The 19,179-nt window shown below is 43.4% G+C and overlaps 1 protein-coding gene across 1 annotated transcript in view; it reads left to right on the forward strand.

Moving 5' to 3' along the window:
- The window catches only part of AHSG (alpha 2-HS glycoprotein), a 77,460-nt gene that overhangs the window by 50,127 nt on the left and 8,154 nt on the right, over window positions 1-19,179 (forward strand). Inside the window, exons 4-6 of the mRNA XM_085635315.1 lie at window positions 2,969-3,132; window positions 6,456-6,569; window positions 16,301-16,378. Coding sequence (XP_085491441.1) covers window positions 2,969-3,132; window positions 6,456-6,569; window positions 16,301-16,378 — 356 coding nt within the window. The remainder of the gene's footprint in view (window positions 1-2,968; window positions 3,133-6,455; window positions 6,570-16,300; window positions 16,379-19,179) is intronic.

The raw sequence follows: 19,179 nt of genomic DNA on the forward strand, positions 1-19,179 counted from the left end.
AGCTCAGTGAATCAGGAAGTTATCTAGAGCTGGATGAAGCAGGTAGGAATGCCTGAGACGTAGTAAGAGATGTGATCTATATTCAGACTGAGAGTGCCTAAAACTTATTCAGAGGTGTATGTCCATTTATTTTATTTAATGCATTTTTATATAGCGCAGACTTTACCCGAAGGTGTCAGAGCACTGTACAATAGAACCAGTTACGATACATGAGGGAAATGTTGCAAAATAGAACGTTACAAAAATAAACAGGAGACTAGAAGAGGTAGGGTAAAACCATAGAAGGCAATAACACAGTATAAAACACAGCAATCAAAGGTGGGGAATATACAAGAACATATTACAAATTTACAATGATGAACGAACTTCCTGGAGGGGTCTGAGAATGAGGTTATTAGTTCTGAAAGTGTCTTTGGAAGAGGAGAGATTTGAGGTCAGCTTTGAAGATCTGGATGGAGGTGGGGTACGGAGCAATGTGGAAGCGAATTCCAGATTCTCACCGCATTACCTGAGAACGATTGAGCCATCGATCTTTCACTTTTGAAGGAGGGGGGCTCAAGCAGAAACTTTTCCGCATTCCGAGAAGGTCTCGAGCCTCCAGACATTTTCAGTTTATTCGCCAGGTAACGAGGGGAGGAAGTGTGCAAGGCTTTGTGGGTGATGCAGGCAGTTTTGTAAATAGATCTTGCCTCGATTGGAAGCCATCGCAGAGAAGACAGGATAGGAGTGATGTGGTCACTTCATTTGGACCCTAAAATAAAGCGAGCTGCTCAATGGAGGACGGATTTGAGGGGGAAGAGGTGAGATTTGGGTAGGCCAGTCAGAAGAGAATTGCGGTAATCCAGTCTAGAGAGAACTAGCGATTGGACCAATGTTTTTAGGTCTTTCTCCGGGAAGAACTGACGAATCCCCCACAGAAGGCGCAGCTGGTAACGTGAGCTCTTAGCAATGGAGTTGATGTGGGAGATTAGGTTGAGTCTTTTGTCAAGTAAGACACCTAGGGACTTAGCGCTGTCGACAATGAGGGTTTTTTTTGTAGAGAACATTTAGCTGATCCATCCAGGATTGAACAGGAAGAGAGGATAGAGAGGTAGATAGTAGGAGGAATTCAGTTTTGGAGGGATTGAGAATGAGTTGGTGAACTAACATCCAGTTGTGAATAGAGTTGAGAGTAGAGTTGAGTAGTGACAGATCGTGTGCGGAAGACACCTTGAGGTAGATTTGAGTGTCATCCGCATAGAGATGGTAGTGGATCCCAGATTTACTTAGGAGGTTCCCTAATTGTTCCAGAAAGAGATTAAACAAGGTGGGTGCAAGGATGGAACCTTGTGGGACAACTTGACCTACCGCCAATGGAGACGAAAGACTGTTCGCTATCTTGATCATTTGGGATCTGTCAGAGAGGAATGAAGCAAACCATTTAAACACTGTGCCTTCAAACCTTCCATTCTTTACTAAGAACAGAGAACCTCAAATACAAATTCAGAGGCATTTGATCATTTCCTGAAATCTGTTGATTAGCAGCACATGTATTGTTTACTTGGGTGATGCAAAATATAACCACTAGAAAACATTCCTTTAAGAAACAAGAAGTCTGATCTGCCTCTTTTTGCCACCTAAAGATAGTTCCTTCATGTATTAACCTATTAATGGGATTTCAAAAGACTGATGAATGCACCTTCTATAAACATTGGCAAAGCCAAAAACACTTTGAAGGGCTTTGACTGTGTGTGGGAGTGGGTCATTGAACATTTGAAACCCTCTACTATAATTATGTATCTGAAAAACTCAAATAAGGTATATTGGAAGACACACTTATCCAGTGGCAGCAGCCAACTTCGGTGAGTGGAGCGACGGGCAAATGGGTGGTTTTTACAAAATGAAAACAGTTAAGTAAATAAAATAAAAATTTACTGTGGTTGCTGCTGCATCGTCCTGGCTCCGTCTTTTTCCCTCATAACAAAAGGGCCCCAGCTAACTCTCTTAACCAATCCTGGTGTTGCTCTCACAGCATCAGAGCAGCACCAGGATTGGTGGGAGCGACCTCTATCAGCACTCAGAAGAGCACTGAAGGCTTCTGCTTTCTCTAACCCAGCTGGGATGGCTGGCAAAAGATGACTGGCAAAAGAGACATGCACACTTTAAACAATTGCAAAAGGCAGACCACCCTCTTTCCTGCACTTGCTGTCATTCTGCAGCGTCCTGCCCCCTTCCTAACACTCCATTCTGGACCGGGTCACGAAAAATAAAATGGCAATGAATTAACTTCATCACTATTTTATTTTTCCATCTCTGGGGGCATTTTAGTGGGGCGACACTCCTCTACTATAACAGAGGAGTCGCCCCTGCACTCAGTGGCGGCTCCTCCGCTAAGGAGGAGGAGCATCGCCCTACTGCTTTGCAGCAGTCATGCACACTTTGCATGTTCTCCACCCAGGCTGCATTACAGCCTGGGCGAGGAACATGTCCAGGCTCCCATTCCCTGGCTGAGCGTCAAACCACGGCGCTCAGACCAATCACAATGCTGCATTGCAGCATTGTGATTGGTGAAGGGAGCCTGGGTGCTTCCTGTTCTTGGCTGGGAGAGACGCGGCAAGAAGACAAAGGAGAGACGCGGTGACGACGGAGGAGAGACGTGGCGAGGAGGTATTTTTTAAAATCTTTTTTTATATCCTAACAGGAAAAAATTCTGTTAAAGAACACAGGTTGCTTTATTAAATGGGAGAAATAGGAGGCAGGAAAGGTACAAAAATGTAAAACTTATTGTGAGATCTCAAACAATCTGGTTAAAAATAGCAAGAAAAAACCAAAATGTTGCATACAACACAAAGGAGCAAACAGCAATGGACCAATAAGAACTTGAAAGATGTAATTTGAAGAAAAGTAATTCATGTGGTATCTTTCATGACAGTTAAATGATCTGCATCTTCTATTTGACAACCAACTATGATTGTGCTTCATCTTTCAGATTCAGCTGAAGATGTTGCCAGCGTTTGTCCAAGCTGCCCTCTGTTGGCAGCGATGAACGACACGCAGGTAGCTCAAGCTGTTGATGCCTTACTCCAGCAGGTCAATGGTCCTGATGACAATGTCTATTTCCTATTTCATGAAATTGGACGAGCTCGAATTTGGGTAAGTGTCAAAAGCAATTCATTCACCATTTGAAGAGCCAATGGCTAAGCTTGCTATTCCACCCACATAAAACATGAGCAATGATGTAGTCCTGCTTGAATCTAGGTCATGAAAGAGAATGGCATGGCAACTAATGACAATGATAATAAATCCATACCCTTGCATCTACCACATGATCAAGGGGCATATGTATCAACCGAATTTTTAATCGCAAACGCTGCGATTCGCAAAAAACAGCGTTTGCGATGAAAAATTTGCAAAACGGGATGTATGAGGCAAATTCTCATCGCAAATTTAAGGAATCGCTAATTTAGCGATTTCTTAATTTTGCGTAAGCAATTAAGAAATCGCAAATTGCGATTTCTTAAATGCTATGTAACACGCACCAAAGTATTGCGAATTATCCTTAAGAAATCGCAACTTCCAGTTGGTGGTAATTTGCGATTTCTTTGAATAATGCACGTTTTGGCATTTTTCAAAGTGCAACGTGGCACACATACATGCCCTTAGGGCATGTATGTGCGCCATATGTGCACACAAGCTCATTTCAGGGGTGCATCAGGGTGTCATCATGACACCCTTGCACCTTTGAAATTATTCTCAATTTGCGATTAGCAAATTGCTAATCGCAATTTGAGAATTACTTCCCAATAATTCCTATGGGTCTCCTGGCCCATAGGAATGAATGGGAAGGTATTCCTTAATTGCGATTTCGCAATTTGCTAATCGCAATTAAGGAATTTTAAGACATCGCTAAATATTAGCGATATTTTAAATACATCCCGCTTTGCGATTCTCAAATAGCGATTCTCAAAAAATCGCTATTTGAGAATCGCAAAATCGGGTTTTGATACATATGCCCCTTAGTGCCCTATCTGTTGCAAAGCGGTCCCTACTATAAGGAGCTACATGATAAACATGTTGCTTTTCTTTCCTCACACTAACTCTAAGCCTCACCCTCACCTTTACCATAACCTTTCCCCTAACTCTTCCCTAACTCAATTTCTCAGTCTTTTTAGTCGCTATTCCTACCCATATGACTAACCGTATAATGGCCCATTTGCCCAGCCCTCACAATTCCCCATTATCACTTTTTTTAATACACAGATTGTATTGAATTTTGTGCAGAGGAAAATAAGAAAATAGGACACACAATAAGTACGTTTTATTATCACTTTTTTATCGTAGGCTCAAACCATTCCCTATCTCATAACTTTACAATAGTCCTAACCAAATAACTAATCAAAGAGACAGGGCAGAAATTTCAACAAAATGCAGAACACATTCTGAGCTACTGCTTTAGAAACCCGGGACATACAACCTGTAGAGAATAAGCATTTTATCAGGAATAGTTCAAGTTGGGCCTTTGGCTGAGCAATATGCAGAACCTGGGCCCAGGCACCATCCGACAAGAGCCTCCCTCTCATCAGGCCAGTACAAAAATATATTTGCTTCAATTATTCCATTGCTCAGCCATCACTACTTTTCTTGAGGGGACAGACTAGGAAAATGGGATATATTATCTCAGTCTTACAGCTTTGAAAACATATTGTGACCACTTCACAAAGAAGTAGTACATTTGTACTCATAAAAATACACATACGTTTGGGTACAGATTTACCACGCTTTGTCAATCACATACATTCCCAGTAGTACTCCTAGACATCTGTGAGTGAAGCAGGTTTGTGAGTGTACGTCTACTAATGTAATGACCTTCAACACCGTGCTCCTACTCTCACTGTGCATAATTATACATATTGTAGAAGTACGGAGAGGAGAGATTGCTTGAGCTGTCTTGCCAGCCTCACGTCTTCCACAACAAAAAAATCATAATGGAAATGAATACATGCATACGTAAACACAGAGAGGCTTCCAGTCAACCCCCTTGCCCTATTATTTTGCTTAAGGGCCATTCAGCTTTTGGTTCTTCCCATTACAGCCTACAGCATGAGGAAAATGGGTCAGCCCTCTTCAGCAATTAGCTCACTTTACTATGAGTGCTGGCCCTACAGGGGATGCATTCAGAGGGGCACACCATGTGCCCCCTGTTTACATGCCCCCCAAGTTCCAGCACGGCATGGACTTCACAGTCCATGCCCTGCTGGAACTGCTTCTGCGTTTCCATTGCGGTGCCCATTTTCAGGACACCGCCGTGGGAACGACAAAAGGAAAGCCCACCAGCCATGAGTTGAACTTGTAATCTGGAGGGCGGACCAAGCACGGCTTAGGCCGTGCTGTTCCGGCATAAAGCCGGCACTGCATCGCCAAAGTCCTAATCAGGCCGCTAGTTTTTTGCAAACATATCCACATCACCATTTCATTTGTATTTTTTATTACTTTTGTGTTGCACTTACACTTTTGATTTCAATTACATATATTTGCAAAAAAGAAATCAGAATAATAATATAGCCTTATAGCCCGCCGTAGCGGGCTATACCGGCTATTAAAGGCCCGCTGCAGTGTTAAAGGCCCGAGCCGAAGGCGAGGGACTTTAACAAGGCAGCGGGACTTTAATAGCGGTATAGCCCTGCTAGGAAGGGCTATAAGGCTATTAGAACATTCTGTCACTAGAGGGCAGAATGTTCTAACAAATTAAACAAAGGCTTCTCGAAGCTCGAGGGGATTGAAATTCCCTCGAGGTTCGAGAGGCTTTTGTAAAACATTCGAATGTTGCTCTGCGGGCCTTTTCCGGCCATAGAAGCACGGAGCACTCCATTGTCTACAATGGAGCTCCCGACATTCCAATGTTCTATTAATTAGTAATAACAACGAGAAGAGCAATAATAATAAGCTAGCAAATGCCAGACATGTTGGCTTTGACAATGCTTGTTTTCGGGTAAGAGTCAGACAGAGAACCTCCTGTGAAAATGTGGAACGAAAAGAAAACATAAAACAACATCTTTTACACAGTAACAATCGGAAGTTTACACCAACACGAGACCTTGAGCTTGTTTCTAGAATCTGTATACTGATCAATGTCTGTGTTTTACCCAGGCATGGGTGTCATCACAAAGCCACTTTGAAAAAGTGTAGATTTTGGAATTCAATGCTCTTTTTCAGCATCTCGTTAATATATACTTGTCTTAAAAAACATTACAGAAAGAAGACATTTAACATTCTCAATGAGTGGTATTGAAATCTATAATCTCAGGTGTTGTGTATAGCTCTGTCAGATTCTAAAGAAGAACATGGTGACTCAATCAACGTGTTTACACAAAAATTACATTTTTACATGCAAAAATATGAGTTGTTTACAGAGGTCAACATCGGAGGTAGGTCATTTTTGGTCAGAAACACTAAATGCATATTTCCTTTGTGATTAGACTGTTCCAGAGAATGCTGTGGAGCTTGAGTTTGTTGTTGTGGCTACTAACTGCACCACTCAAGATGCCAAGAATGCTTCAGATAGCTGTGTGAGACTTTCCGGAGATGATGAAGTAAGTGTGATATCTGACCATATGTAAGTGGGAAATGGTCGGCAATGGTTGTTCTTTAACTAGTGAAAAATGTGAGACAAATGTATGAAAAAGGCATGCAGTGCAACGCAGCAAGACACTTCCTGCGCCTTGTTAGGTGATATCTACTAAGACATGACACATTCCTGCTCTTTTCCTGCACTGGCGCACTGAGTGCCTGGTGCAAGGGTACCAGTGTTACAGACAGGATTGGTTTTGTGCAGGAAGCGGCAGTTTATGAAAAAGTCATGCAGTGCAACGCAGGAAGACACTTCCTGCGCCATGTTAGGTGATATCTACTAAGACATGACACATTCCTGCTCTTTTCCTGCACTGGCGCATTGAGTGCCTGGTGCAAGGGTACCAGTGTTACAAACAGGATTGGTTTTGTGCAGGAAGCGGCACTTTCCTGCTCAAAAACAGTCCTTGGACACATTTTCCTCTTTTTATGTGTGCTACAGCACTCGTAGGAAAAGGAAATAACGAGGAGAAATTAAGATATTTATCCTCGTTACGCCTCTGTTGGAAACACGTACCATTTTGATGCAATCCCAGGTTTACTACATTGATAAATGTGGGATTGCGTCAAAACCCATGTGTGGATATACAGAAAAGTCCATGCTCCACCCATGGAACGCCTCCTTAACACAGAGCAAGGCAAGGCAGCGATATACGCCGCTTTGTGTTACTCTGGATTTACTCAGCTATGCACAGCCACACAAGGCCGTTTTGCGTGGCTTAGTTAATCCCACCAAGGGCTTGCATTGCGTTCTGCCACCATGTGTGATGCAAGGGCAACGCAAGCCCTTTGTAAATGCTGAGAGGCAACTTGAAACCCAACTTCGTAATAGGGCTGGAAAATTCAGTTAAAGGTCTACCATTCAACTCTACCTATTCATTGGCAAACTAATGTATTGTTAAGTAGATACTTGAATGCCAAGGGACCCTCTACTTGAAATGAATATGGCTTCTTTAGTGTGAGTGGGTTAACACAAGAAAGTTGTCATAGGGGATGTTGTGCTATTTGACTCTTTCAATCTGGTGCATCACAAGTGCTTCATGACAGCATTAGCACAGTTTTAGCGTCAAACAAGAAGATAGAAAGAGAGGATTACCAGATGACTCCATGTCATCAAGGACACCATATTCAAGTTAATGCTTGAGCTTATACAGAGCATCAGCTCCTGAAACACTAGCCTCGTTCATCTGAGGCGCACCACTACCACCAACTACTGTTTGATGTACAGATTTGCTGGGTTGGATTGTAGTACCTGCGGTTTGTAGTCTAGCAGTTATTCTGTGCTTATGCTGTGCTTATCTGTAAAGAGCACTATAGCCTGCGAGGGTTTCCTGGCTCTGAGCAGGTGTGGGCCTGGCCTTGCCTAGGGTGGGAGGAGCTAATCAAAGAACACACAAAAGGCCATGGGAGGATGCTTGCAATAAGTCTAACCACTGGGAATCCCTAGGGGTAGCATTCCAGTCCATCGTTTTTTTCACACACCATGCCACCTCGGATTAAACCTAGTTTTATGCAAATCAGTCTTGACCCTGCTCCAATAGGAACACCAGCCTGAACTGCCCTCTCTAAAGTGGAACTCAAGCAACCCTAGACCGGCTTCACCCTGACTGGGGCTCTTCGGTTGGTTGTAGCCTGGTTCCAGTGGCACAGTGAGCAAGGGACCCACATCTGGGCACACCCTTGGCCACTTGGGGTGATACATCAAACACAAAAAAGGTGATGGGACGCTGCTTGCAATAAGTCTAACCACTGGCAATCACTCGGTTCGTATCCTAACCCATCAGTCGTTTGTCCACCATGATGGTTGGATACTGCATGGCGGTCCACACACCTCACAAAGGGCTGAAGCCAGACCTCAGAACAGCCCCAAAGACAAACCCATTGTGCACAGTATCTCACCGGAGAATAAATGACCCACTATCCATAAGGCTAGATAAGCCCCATTGCTCAACCGTTAAAGAGCGAAACACGTGTCGGCTGGTTATTTCAAGTCCATAACTTTGAAAATTAAAACACGGATGTAAGAAGTGAAAATGCATCAACATTGAACATCCCATATCAACCCTAATATATGTCATGCCAAGCCTGATGTCCATGTAAGTCTATGTTGTCTGTAACACACTGTTCTAATTGTGCTATAACACATTGTTCTACTGCACCAACATTTGTGTTGCACACATTTACGTTCTCGTGCGAAAGGCCAATTTAAAAATTCAAATTACATCACTATGGCGAAAAATTACTGGGGTTTCTCTCTTAATTGCCAACTAACCACTGGGTACTACGATCCGACCCCAGCAACTCTCTTCAAAACTACAACTGGGAAAAGGGCAGTCTCAGTTGGAGAGTCGAATCACCACCACCAAGCTATTGGGAAACATCAGCGAGGAAGTGTGTTGTTAGCTTCAAGCACTTAATAGTCGTTTCTTCATTTAATGTACAATTAGCCTGTTGCGCCATCTAGTGGCCATTTGCATTAGAAAGGCACATTTCATTTTAATTACCAATATTTCCATCTAGAACCGAAGCTTACTCTCATGTTAAAGACAGTGAGTGAGAGAGAAATTAATGAAATGCCTTAGGGATGAGTGAGTAAAGCGTAGGAAGAGACTATTCACTTCACTGTGTGGAAGCAGTGAGAGTGTTGTGTAAGGAAGAGAAAATGTACCATTAGTTACCGAGAGACAAGAAAGTAGTGTGGACACTGTAAATGTACCACGGACCTGATACGATGTGGAAAGCCTGCAAGAAAATGATCTTAAAGAGTGATAAATTCGAGGTGAGTGAGTTTAGTGTGATCAACAGATACAAATCTCGCGAGAAGTTGGAGGGTACAGTGCGCCAAGAAGATGGATAATCTCTTTAATTTTGAGACGTGCAGAATGTAAGACTTTAGCAAAGTCTATTTAGCAGGAAGATACGACTGTTTGAGTGTCTTTTCCTGTACCCTTCGGTGATCCTGGTGTTTACATTTTCTGCCAAGTGTTTTGGCTTCTGCGACTTGTCGCCCGAGGAACAAGGATGTCATGACATATCGTGTATTTGTAAAACGCACATTCACCCAAGGGCATATTGGCGCTGAATAACAGATGTTTATTGTTACCCAGCTAAACGGTACTCACTTTATCGACCTCAGAAGAATGAACGTCTGAGTGGACCTGCCGAGATCTAACGTGGATGCATTAGTCCACTAGGCCACCAGACCCAGCTTACATGAGGATGTAGCTAATTTGTTAGGTGTAGTAGCTTTGTTGAAGCCTGAGTTTGGATCGGTCTTGAGGTCTAAGACCTGTATTACTGAGTGTAACTGCACAACAAGCATTTGCAATGCAACAGGTCTCGCATTTACAAGAGTTTGAGCTATTGGCATCAACAATGCCTTTTATTTTATGTGTTTAAAAAGAAAAAGACCAATAGCTTGAACTCTCACAAATGCGATCCCTATTGCATTGCAAATGCGTTAGGAGAGAGTGCTTCCGGCCTTTTACTGCCAGCAAGAGCAGGCAGGACAAAGCTCTTTGAGAAAATAGTGCTCAGAGGCTGTAATTAATGCCTACCGAGCAACAACACACGTAACAGGGGTTGTCCTCATGGGAGGTTACAATATGGGAAAAGGTGGTACTAAGGAGGGACTACTAAGCCTATTTACTAATGAAAAGCCACAGTTTTCAATGGACAATGACACAGACCAATGAAAAAACTGGGCGGAGAGTGGGCAGAGCTTCACACCCATACCTTAACACCACATGCCTTGCAGAGCATCGCATGCGCTGCCCCGGCTCGGCCTAAAAAATTGATCTTTTCCTGAGTTGTATTCCACATATATTAGGGCAAGTGAAATACATCTGCACTGAGTGCGGCAAAGCTGTTTTCTAGGTGCTTGGAAGTTTGGCAGATTAAGAATATTTAACAGTTTTGACGGGAGCCTTACTCCTACTTGGAAAATCTACAACAGTGGTCCCACTGTGGTGTGATCAGCTAAGATTGGTGGTGGCTGTGCCCTTTTACACTAAGCCTTCTGTGAGCCAGCTAATCCAGAAAGAGAAATATGGTGGGTGAGATGCTCGCAGACACTAGAGAATGTCCAATCATATTGTCACTTCATAGAAGTCCAGGTCAGGGTCAGAGCAGCTTGCCTCCTGGCCAGCATGCAAGTTACAATCACCAATAAGGCTCAGAGCTTGATAAAGTGACGTAGTTCGTAAAAGATACACATAAACGCCTCCTGGAATCCTTGGTGGACCAGGTGGCCGAGACTAGACTGCCATCATTATATAGGTCTGAAGAAATCTAAATATGAGCATTGATGTTCTACATGCTAAGGATTCCACATGCCTCTCACTTGTACTTTTACTCATGTAATTGCAAAAGACCCTATATCATTGAGATTAAAACACCTCTTTCTGCCAGCGGCACCCTTGTTGGAGCCATGTTTCAGGAATGAATTGTGATCCAGTGTGGCCCAAATGTCAAAGGATATCTTTGAAAGCAGGCTGAACATTGATATACCTCCCGAAACTTACCTGGAAGCAAGTTTTCGAGGAGCTAAATATTGAGTTTCGGGTCTAGTTATCACTGGAGAAGCAGGTGTTGCAAATTCAGCTTGCCTCTAGTCACTTTGTTTAAGCTCAGGGCATGGGGTGAAGCTTGAGCTAGTGCTATGAAAAACTAGTTCAGGAAGGTGACTAAACAATAACTGGTGTATTTCAGTAATTTTTTTAAATTGTTTTAAAGTTACCTCATGTCTCATTCCAAGACTTAACTATTACATCACTTTAACCTTTGTTTGTTTCAGTGAATTTCAGAGATTTTTGGATCCTATTCTAAATTGGATCAACAACCAACCGTTCACATGCAGCCAACCCCTGCTGCATGTAAGAGCAAGCCCTGCGGTCAACACCCAATGTGACTGCCAATCCCTGCTGGGCGAGGATTTAGGCTGTGCACGCTGAACCTGCATTCTCTTCTCTTTTATATTTTTCTTTAATTTTTTTAAGGCAGTGGGGTACTCCTACAGGAGCTGCTTCACAAGTGTTAACCATATGGTACCGCAGCACCATGCAAGCCTCCTGACTAACATGGTGCTGTGGTACCACAGGGTGGAAGTTTGCATTGAGGCTCCTCTGCAGCACGGGGTCCTGGTAGAGTACAGTGCTACCTTTAGCTGAAAATGACTTTTTTAATTGGTTCCTCTGCATCATCCTCCACCCACATATGTGTCTTAGGGTTAGGGTGTCCCTACCCTGCCCCCTTAGGGCTTTAAAAAAAAATCTGGACACTGGGACCAAGTCAGTCAGTCCTGTAGTAACTGCTGCAACATTTTCTTGAGCCATTGCGGCTGGCCAATCTGATCATTCCATACTGGCCAATAGGGGGAAAGGGTCCCTCAGGTAATGGGATTCAAGTATTTTCTTTTAATTTTCAGTACTGGAGGTGTTCCGCTGGACTACTGTGGTACATGACTGTCTCGATAGCACCAACTTTTCCAGGAGATTAGCCTGTTCATTGTGACTCAAGCACCTCTTTAAATACAAACTACTGAAAGGATTTACACGAAATAAGGAAAACCATACTTTCTGAATAAAGTTCTACATTTCAGACAAATCTGGTGTAATACTGTTCAGCATTTTTTTCTGTATCAAAGTGCTAAGTTGCCCATGGAAATTAACATGGGAAATTGATGTTTTGGGCCACCCCTTTTTTTCTTTGCACCCACTTTACCGATCAGCATGAAACTTTCCAAGAATAAGCTGAAGTTAGTGAACTATTTGTAGTTTCATTGAAGGGCATCAAGGCTACTTAAGAAATATGGAAAGCCAGAAATAACTATAACTATACTTACGTCAGCACCACCATATATATATGTGTATATATACCCATGCATTTATATATATATATATATATATATATATATTCACTGAAAAAACCATAGGTTTCACACATGTTATAGTTAGCTGTACATTTCACTCGTAAAAAACCAATGAAATTCCCCTGTTATAGTTAGTGCAGGCAACTATAACTCACGCGACCGCAATCCTCTGCTGATGCTAATACTGTATTTAGACAATTATTTGCCCATGTCTTCTTCCATTAAATTTTAGCTATACATATATTACAAATATTTTTTTTTCATAAAGACACATATGTCATCAGCAGAAGATTGCGGTCGCGTGAGTTATAGTTGCCTGCACTAACTATAACGGGGGAATTTCATTGGTTTTTTACGAGTGAAATGTACAGCTAACTATAACATGTGTGAAACCTATGGTTTTTTCAGTGAATTTGCAAGGTTTTTTAAATGCTAATTCCTAACTATAACGTGTGTGAAACCTATGGTTTTTTCAGTGAATTTGTACGTTTTTTTAAATGCTAAGTTACTTTACGCCATTCGTGGCGTGCGCGCCCAGTTAACGCAGTTCGTTCCGTGCGCGCACGGTGCACTGCGCGCACCGCGCGCTCACTTTACGCAGTTAGTGCCGTGCACGCACGGTGGTCACGCGGTGCGCTGCGTGCACCGCGTGCCCACGTTATGCGGGATGGGCCATGTACGCACGATGCGCTTCGCGCACCGTGCGCACATGGGGGACATATTATGCGCATCTTTGTAAAATTTATTCTTTGTTTATTTCTTATCTGAAATAAGCCATGCCCTTCGGGCACCATTTGCACACGGGGTGGGGAGGGTGTGGATAATTTATTTTTTTTAAAAAATTTTACCGTACGCGTACGGTAAGCGTAATCGGCGATTTTCCGAAATTTTTTTTTTTTTTTTTTTGGGCTTGGGGGTTGTTTGGGGACCCCTATATCAATGCTGGGTGGTTAGGATCTCAAGAAACTGCCTCTTTAGACATTTTTTGGCATCGTTTTTGCTGCCCAACTCAGAGAGCGAGAGAGAAAATGGCGGCCGCCGCTTCCTGGTTTCGACCGATTCGAATGTTTACTAAGATCTAACAGCCAATCAAAATCGCGCTCGCGCACGCCACCGTACGCGTACGGTAAGCGCACCGTAAGCGCACCGTACGCTGGCTCAGATATATATATTGATTTAAAGGCTATTTTCTCTGAATCTACTGAACAGATTTACACCAAACCTACAAAAGGCACTTCCTTGACCTGAGGACTACCTCTCTGCCAAATTTCAAGTAATTCTGTTCAGCCGTTCGGGCTGTAGCTGTGTCTAAAGGTCCTATGGAAAAATGCATGGGAAAAACGCGTTTTGGGACCCCCCTTTTATCTCAGCCCCCGCTTGACGAATCCCCCCGAGACTTTCAGGGTAGGAGCGTAGCGTAGCGCCCCACCTATTTTGAAAAATTCGCGAGGATTCGTCAACCGGCGCCAAAGTTATTCAAAATAGAATGTTGCGGATTTCCTATGGAAACGTGGTCCTAACTATAACTACCTACTGGCGACCGCCAGTAGGTAATATATATATATATATATATACATATATATATATATATATATATATATATACACACACACATATATATCTATATATATATATTCACTAAAAAAAAGGTTACAGGGACGTTATAGTTAGGCTGACATTTCACTCGTACAAGAACAGAGAAATTCAGCCTTTATAGTTACCTGAGTTAACTATAACTTGCGCACCCTCAATGCACTGCTTATGACCTCACATATTACATCATTCATGACATGGTCAGTGACATCTGTGATCACATCAGAGATGACATCATCCAGTGACTGTGAGTGTTTTAAACAATTTATGAGTTTTAAATATATATACACCAAGGTGTATTGGATGACTGAGTGGGTGCATGACTGACTGTATAAGTGAGTTATTAGGTGTCTCAGTGAATGTATGGTTGAGTGACTGGTTGTGGCAATGTATCTGTCTGTCAGTCGATGTCTAGGTGGGTGTATGAGTGTGTTAGTAAGTACATGAATGGCTATACAGGTGATTGGTTGGTTGACTATCTCTATGGTTTGTCTGAGTGTCTGTGTATGTGGGTGAGGAGGTGTGTGACTGCCTGTATGGATGAGTGAGTGGGTGAGTTAGTGCCTATATGGGATAGTGAGTGCATGTGTGAGAAGCTGTATGGGTGAGTGAGTGTCTGTATGGTTGTGTCAGTGATTGAGTGCTTGTGACAGTATGGGTGTGTTACTGTATGTGAAAGGCAGTAAAGGTGAGTGACTGGGTATATGAGGACTGTATATGTGAGTTAATGAATGGGAGAGTGGCTATTTGGATGAGAACATGCTTCTGTCATTGACTGCATAGGTGAATTATTATGTGTTGCTATTTGTATGAGCAAGTAAGTGTATGTGTATGTAACTGTTTGGGTTAATATGTACCTGTATGATTGACTGTATGGGTGAGTGAATACGTGTGTGAGTAGTTCTAAGGGTGACTCACTCAGTCTGTGTCAGTGCCTGTATGGGCAATGATATGAGGGGATATGTCAATGGTTGTATTGGTGACTGAGCTGGTGTATGATTGGCAGTAAGGGTGAGCAGGTGGATATGTGAGTAGATCTATGAATTAGTGAGTGGCTGTGTAAGTACTGGTATGGCTCTGTCAATGGGTTTGTGAATGGTTGTGTGGGAGTGGCAGTGGGTGTATAAAAGATTCTATAGGGGTGTGAGTGGGTGCATCAGAGATGATGTGGATGATGTCATCACTGATGTCATCAGTGATGTCATTTGAGATGTCATCAGTGATATCACTAACCATGTCATGTAATATGTGAGATAACTATAACGGCTGAATTTCTCTGATTTTGTACGAGTGAAATGTCAGCCTAACTGTAACCTACTGAATTTTGTAGTGAATTTCTAAGGTTTTTTAATTCTATTTGCTAACTATAACGTCCCTGTAACCATTGTCTTTTTAGTGAATTTTTAAGGTTTTTTTAAATTATATTTGCTAATTATAACGTCATTGTAACCTTCGTTTTTTTTAGTTAATTTCTAATGTTTTTTAACTAGCAGTCACGTGTGCAGAGTGGTGGAAAAAGGGGGCTGGGCCTCCAACCAGCTCTCAGGAATTCTACTGCGTAGGACTTACAGGATATACCAGGCGGGTGTTCATGGCCCCCAAGGTTTCTCAGGAGTAGGAGTAAAGTGGACTTCATCCCCCAACCAGTAGTTTGCCAGGAGGCACATTTGCAGAGTGGTGGAGAAAGGGTGTTGTGTCCTCTGAAGACCTCTTACTAATCTGGGACTTACTGGAGGTAACAGGAGGGGTAGCTGTCCACCAAAGACGTTATTGGGGGCCAACTACCCCTTCTATTACCTCCAGTAAGTCCCACACAGCAGGATTGCCGCCTCTTCTGTTCCTGTAAAGTAATTGTTCATTGCAATCTGGAAGGCAGTAAAAAAAGATTTTCTCATGTCACTTTTGCTGTACTGTGGTAATAAATTTGAATCCGATTTTGGCACTGTAGTAATAATGTGTGTTAGTTGCACAGTTGCTTTAAATAACGTATGATTGGGACACATTTATTTTTCACTGCCAGGGTGTATATAGTGGAGTGTGTATATATGGATTATATATATTATATGTATATAAATATATATAGTTTTTGACCGGGATTTCGGTATTACTTTATCTTTTTTTACATTTGGCACTTTTATACTATAGTAATTTGTTCCATGCTCCATTATCTTTGATATGTAACACAAAATAACTTTGAGTCTTACATTCTTTCTGCTCTATACATGTTTACAGCAATATGGATTCTGTGTTGGAACCGTCAAGGCTGATCCTGAACTCAATCATGTAAACTGCACCACCTCTAAACCTAAGGTAACATTCTCAAGCATGTCTGATTAACATTTTGAAAGTTCTATGAGGTACCGATCTGAGTATAAAGAAAGAGTTAGTGACTAGAAAAGGATATTGAAATATCCAACACAAACCCTCCAAAGACTATGATGTATAAAGTGCCTTGTGAAACGTCATTGTGTCCTTGATACGACCTACACACAAAATTATAAAATGGCAACTTGATTTGCTATAGATTTGAGTAAGAATCCCAGAGTTTTGAGCTTGTCTAAACATTAAGGGCCTCATTACAATTTGGTTCAGACCACAGCCGACAAGCTGTCGGGTGCGGTCCGAACTGCATCTACTGCTGCAGTCCGACCGATGCATTAGGATGCGTGCGGTCAAGGGCAGCAGTCAGAGGGACCAACCAACACAATCTGAAAGGCTCATGGAGCCTGTCCATCAGTCAGAAACTCCTCATAATCCATTTCGATTTCGGCTGTCGGAAATATGATGTCAGTTTCCGACAGCTTTTCCATGTCAGCCTTTCTGGAATGGAAAGGCTGTTGAAAATTTACTTTGGGGACCTCTAGCAGGGCCCCTCAACCCCTTGCCCTCTACATTTGGCCCGGGGGGGGGGGGCACCAACATCCCTGCACCATGTGGCAGGCACCTCGTGGTGCCTGCCACACGGTGCAGGGATGTTTCAAAACTTACATTTTTTAATGGGAGCTTGTGCTGCATGCGGTTTTGGCCCGCTGCATAAGCTCCCATTGAAAAATGGAAGTTTGCGACCACAATATCTGTGGGGTCGGAACTGCCAACCTGAGGATGGTCAGTTCCCATTCCGCAGCGATGTCGGTCGGAGGCAACTGCGACCGACATCGTAATCAGGGCCTAAGCGTTTTGTTTTCCACACAGCATAACATCAGTAATTCAGTTGCAGTGTGCATTAATCCTGTAATCATTATGAAGTGGAATGAGATAACCTGGAGCAAATTAGCATTCCATAGATATAACATATATCTGCTTCCTAGTTTGTTTTTGATTTCTGTATACATTTTAATTCCCTAAATATTTCTTGGCCAACAAGTAACTTAGCCAAACATTGTTCGGCAAGTCGGATTTGCTGAAATGTAGTGCAGTAGTTCAAACATTTTGTGGTAAATCAAAAAGTACATCTTCTGCTTTCAGAAGACCTTCCTTGACAGGTTTCAGAAAGTTTGCTGCAAACATGTCCAGCATATTTCATAGACACTCAGGATTTGTATGACATTTTTGAGAAGTACAAGAGTAGAGCCTTTAATATGCAGGCCACCCAGTTATGGTCCGGAATATCTAGTTGGGAATGCAAATTTACTAGAATATCATAACCAAAATACAGAGGAGGAATTCATATAGTCAAGTATACATGTACTATTCCTAGTACCTTGAAGATGTATAACACCCATTTACATATTTGTGGATTTAAGTACTGTAAACCTGTACTTACCTATATATACAAACCTGTGGATATTTTAGTTGTTGGTATGTGAGTTATGGTGTTGTGGTAAGCAGATATTCCTGATGTAATTAAATTGACTCGCGCTGAGCACTAGCGCTGTCTTACAGACTCTCTCCTGAGGCGGAAGCCGGGAGATTTTAGCTCACTAGCACGCTGTTGTTTTAAAAAGCATTTGACTGTCACCTGCATTTTCGTTGAAGCGCTCGCTCGCTGGTTACACCTGACCGCCCAGCAGATCCATTGCTGTAGCGGAGAGGGTTGCCACAGCAACGCCGCCCTCGGTCACAGGACACGCCCAGCGGCGCTCACCACGCCCACAAGCCTGGCCTTAAATTGACTCGCGCTGAGCACTAGCGCTGTCTTACAGACTCTCTCCTGAGGCGGAAGCCGGGAGATTTTAGCTCACTAGCACGCTGTTGTTTTAAAAAGCATTTGACTGTCACCTGCATTTTCGTTGAAGCGCTCGCTCGCTGGTTACACCTGACCGCCCAGCAGATCCATTGCTGTAGCGGAGAGGGTTGCCACAGCAACGCCGCCCTCGGTCACAGGACACGCCCAGCGGCGCTCACCACGCCCACAAGCCTGGCCTTAAATTGACTCGCGCTGAGCACTAGCGCTGTCTTACAGACTCTCTCCTGAGGCGGAAGCCGGGAGATTTTAGCTCACTAGCACGCTGTTGTTTTAAAAAGCATTTGACTGTCACCTGCATTTTCGTTGAAGCGCTCGCTCGCTGGTTACACCTGACCGCCCAGCAGATCCATTGCTGTAGCGGAGAGGGTTGCCACAGCAACGCCGCCCTCGGTCACAGGACACGCCCAGCAGCGCTCACCACGCCCTCTACGTTTACTCGACTCAACACTATTTACATGCATTGGAACCGGAAGCGCAGCGGACGAGCGCAGCGGGCGCGACGATTGCGCGCCGAAGGCGCGCATAAGGCAAGCTCGTCTGCGCTCGTCCGCGCCGAGGCCGGGCCTAGGGCCACCCCCCCTGTCCTGCCCGGTCCGCGGCCCATCGCCAATTCTCCTTTGCTATCCTACTCCTCTGCCGAACTCCTGAGATATAAACCATACGCCGAGAAAGCCCACCCCATACACTTTCTTAACTACAAATCTTGCATTGGACCGCTTAAATGCCCGACTTGCACGGAAACGCTGCCCATAGACACTACTATTTCCCCACCCACAGTGTCTGCAGCCCTAATAAACGTCCGTTCCTTACCTAAACACAGAATTGAAATCGCTGAGTTCATTGACTCCCACGATCTGGATATTCTATTTCTTACCGAGACATGGGGAGACGAATCCTCCGGACCTGACTTCAGAGACGCTACGCC

The sequence above is a fragment of the Triturus cristatus genome, chromosome 11 (assembly GCF_964204655.1).
Source record: "Triturus cristatus chromosome 11, aTriCri1.1, whole genome shotgun sequence".
In the NCBI taxonomy this organism is placed as follows: domain Eukaryota; kingdom Metazoa; phylum Chordata; class Amphibia; order Caudata; family Salamandridae; genus Triturus; species Triturus cristatus.